Source organism: Nicotiana sylvestris, chromosome 8 (genome assembly GCF_000393655.2).
Source record: "Nicotiana sylvestris chromosome 8, ASM39365v2, whole genome shotgun sequence".
In the NCBI taxonomy this organism is placed as follows: Eukaryota; Viridiplantae; Streptophyta; class Magnoliopsida; order Solanales; family Solanaceae; genus Nicotiana; species Nicotiana sylvestris.
The window spans coordinates 73425694-73429414 of record NC_091064.1 but is presented as its reverse complement, the minus strand read 5'-3'; the positions used below and the strand labels follow the sequence as shown (position 1 = coordinate 73429414).

At 42.2% G+C, this 3721-nt stretch overlaps 1 protein-coding gene across 1 annotated transcript; it reads right to left on the bottom strand.

Annotated features, from left to right (window-relative positions):
• Window positions 1-263: 263 nt before the first annotated feature.
• On the bottom strand, window positions 264-3430 carry LOC138875205 (uncharacterized). The gene is made up of 3 exons (XM_070154029.1): window positions 2918-3430; window positions 738-841; window positions 264-276 (listed from the first exon to the last, which is right to left on the bottom strand). Exons 1-3 carry the CDS (start codon window positions 3428-3430, stop codon window positions 264-266), a joined length of 630 nt encoding a protein of 209 aa, XP_070010130.1.
• Between the last annotated feature and the right edge of the window lie 291 nt (window positions 3431-3721).

The following is a 3721-nucleotide window of genomic DNA, read 5'->3' as shown; positions in this document are numbered from 1 at the left end:
AACCTTCAACAAAACTCATTTTCTTTAATTCATTTACCCTTTATCTTTCATGGCACTTACTTATCGCTTGATATAAATAGCATAAATACTTTAACCTTAAGATAACCTCATCCCTGCGTCTATGTCGGTTAACTGAAGACAAAAATTTAACGTACGAAAATGCGAGATGTAACATCCTCCCCCCCTTAGAAATATTCATCCTCGAATGTTTAACTCCTCGGGATCTATATAACTTTGGCATAGTCGCCTTTGTAACAACACTACTACCAACTCTTCCTGTAGAAACTCAATAATTCAACGTCACATAGGACCACAATCATAAATAATAACAATGGCCTCACATGACCAATGACAATAACTAACACAAGAATTCATAGACATACCTTAAGGTTATGACGCCTCAGTCGGACCCTTCTCTGGAGGAGGAAATAAGTAGGGATATCTTGACTTCATATCTTCCTCGGCCTCCCAAGTCATTTCTTCCACATTGTTGTTTCTCCAAAGTACTTTCACTGAAGCTACATCTTTAGTTCTCAATCTCTGAACCTGTCCGTCTAATATAGCAATGTGAGTTTCTTCATATCATAGCTTCTCTGTGACCTGAACGTCGTCATCTGACATTGGGGATTCTAAACTAACCCCTTTTTTTTTGGAATTTTCTTCTTATTTCTCTTTTCATTTTTTTTAATTATTTTTTTTGTTAAGTAAAAAAATGCAGGAAAGAATTTGGAGGAAACTTCCCTTTTTGGTTGATTCCTTGCTGCAAAGCTGTTTCTTGCACTTGTGCATTTCTTTTCCCTTTGGTTGCACCTGTTTCTTGCACGATTGCTTTGGATTGCACCTGTTTCAATTTTCCAAACAAAGAACAATTGTCAGTTTGAAAACGGTGGTTGATTCGGTGGCCTTGATCATTCAAATTGCTTGGTCCCGGCCTTATTTCTGTTGAGAAACTTTGCCATTGATTGGCTTCAAAGGCGATCCCCTTTCAAACTGATAAGACTCAAATTTCAGGATTTCATGATGACTCGCCCGTGTAAGGCTTCGGTTCTCATTCCGCTTCCCAGACCTTTGCCTTTGACTTTCTTTTTTTTTTCAATGCCTTTGCTTTGGAGGTAATCAAACATCATGATCAGTCGGGATTGGACTGACGCACCGCTGAGGCTGGGTATTTTCTTCACCTCTTGCCAGACGGAGCTCTGCGAAACCGGTCCTGCCACCTTTTCTTTCTAACACATTTTGGAATTTAGGGTTAAGCCGAAAGGGATTCAAGGAAATGTAAACAAAGAGCGGAAAAACGAATTTAAAAGAGAAGCGTCCCTTTCGGGGAAAAAGAAGAACTTATCTGAGGTGCATGCTGGCTTCAAACTGACATGACATACTTTTTGGACTGGATGCCCGAATCCTCACGAACTTGCATTTCCTCATGAACCAAAACGGATCTATGTTTCCCAACCAGGGAACCTTGCCAGAACTTTCTATGGTGAAATCATCTTTTCGGCCGACAACGCCCTTTGTGGGTTTTCGCTAGTCGACCTCTCTCATTTCTCTTCTCACCGTCGCCCGATAGTACTTTTTGCGGTTTTTCACTAAACGGACTCTCTCATTCTTGGTTTCTCTACTCTCGTCGCCTCATGGTGCCCGAAGGTTTTCACCGACAAGACACTCTCATTTTATTTCTCTCAATTTTAGAATGCATCGGCTTCCATCCATGATATTTCTTGGTTTCCCCCGCCTTTGGCAATTGATCCGAAAGACTTGTACTTGGTTTTTGGTAAAAAGAATTGTGGATGAAATTACAACTTCGGAACCATTTGGTATGCCTGTGGTTGAACCATTATAACATCTGCCCCAGTTTCAACTTCAGGGAAAATTGGATTTTTGTTTTGGTGTGACTGAACCCCAGAGAGAGGCTGCCTACGTATCCTTTCGGAATCAAGTCAGACGTAGTTCAGGAAAATCATTTTTTTTTGAAACTTTCAGGTTCCAAAGAGGGTAATGAAAGAAAGGTAAAAGACTCAAAGGGTTAGCAAAGGATTGGAGTGTTTGGGGTAACAAGAATGAAAGCCTTCGTCATCCCAATCGGATAATGTTATTGATGCAGAAGGATTAGACATAGTACCTTTTGACTGCATCTGCATTTACAACTGTTTCAGGATCATTTCCTTCGATATCGCCCAGATACAATGCTCCTCTTGGCAATATCTTTCTGATGACGTATGGGCCCTTCCAATTAGGAGCGAATTTTCCTTTTGCTTCCTGGTGATGGGGAAGAATACGCCTTAAAACGAGTTGCCCCACTTCAAAATTTCTAGGTCGCACTTTCTTGTTATAGGCACGAGCCATTCTTTGTTGGTACAACTGCCCGTAGCAGACCGCAGCCATTCGTTTTTCATCGATCAAGGTTAATTGTTCCAGACGGGTTTTAACCCACTCACTGTCTTCAATTTCGGCTTCAACAATGATTTAGAGAGAGGGGATTTCGACCTCGGCGGGTATTATGGCTTCCGTGCCATAAACCAAAAGATACGGGGTAGCTCCAATTGATGTGCGCACAGTAGTATGATATCCCAATAATGCAAACGACAACTTTCTTGGTGACAGACTTGAGAGTGATTGCTTCAACCCATTTTGTAAAGTAGTCAATGGCAACTAGTATGAATCTGTGTCCATTTGAGGCTTTTGGCTCGATTGGCCCAATGACGTCCATGTCCCAAGCAACAAATGGCCAAGGTGCAGACACGGGATGAAGTTTTGTGGGAGGTGCATGAATCAAATCACCGTGCACCTGACACTGATGACACTTCCGAACGAAACTAAAACAGTCCTTTTCCATGGTCATCCAGTAATAACCCGCTCGAGGGATTTTCTTTGCTAAAACATACCCATTCATGTGGGTCCCGCATACTCCCACATGTACCTCATGCATGATTCTTCCAGCCTCTTCTGTGTCAACACATCTTAACAAATTGAGGTCCGGAGTTCTCTTGTATAAGACATCCCCACTCAAAAAGAAACCACTTGCGTGCCGCCTAATGGTTCTCTTTTGGTCTCCACTGGCTTGCTTGGGGTATTCTTGAGTTTTCAGAAACTTTTTGATGTCATGGTACCATGGTTGGGTATTTGGTTCTGCTTCAATTGTATTACAATAACCATGCCTTTCCCGGATTTGAATTTCCAAGGGATCTATGTGAGCATTGCCGGGATATGGCAGTATTGAGGCCAAAGTAGCAAGTGCGTCAGCTAATTCGTTGTGACAACGAGGAATGTACCTAAACTCTATTGACTTGAATCGCTTGCTGAGGTCTTCCACATGCTTTTTGTAAGGGATAAGCTTAACATCTCCGGTTTCCCATTCGCCTTGGGCTTGCCGGATAATCAGATATGAGTCTCCTATAATCAACAACTCTTCGACATTTTGGTCGATTGCCATGTTTATACCCATAATGCAAGCTTCATACTCGGCGGTGTTGTTTGTACAGAAGAACCGAAGCCGAGCTGTGGCTGGATAGTGCTGACCAGTGGGTGAGATCAAAATTGCCCAAATTCCAACACCTTTTGCGTTTACCGCCCCATCAAAGAACATTTTCCAAGTATGAGTGTCTTCAGATATTGTCTCAACTGAATTTACTTCTTCATCTGGGAAGTAAGTTCTCAAAGGTTGGTACTCATCATCAATCGGGTTCTCAGCCAAATGATCTGCTAATGCCTGGGCTTTCATTGC

Excerpts from the sequence above, each read along its gene's own strand:
- LOC138875205 (XM_070154029.1), bottom strand. The coding sequence starts at position 3,430 with ATGGCAATCGACCAAAATGTCGAAGAGTTGTTGATTATAGGAGACTCA. Across the intron at positions 842-2,917 it reads CTGGAAGAATCATGCATGAG|GTGCAATCCAAAGCAATCGT; the intron begins GTACATGTGGGA and ends AAATTGAAACAG.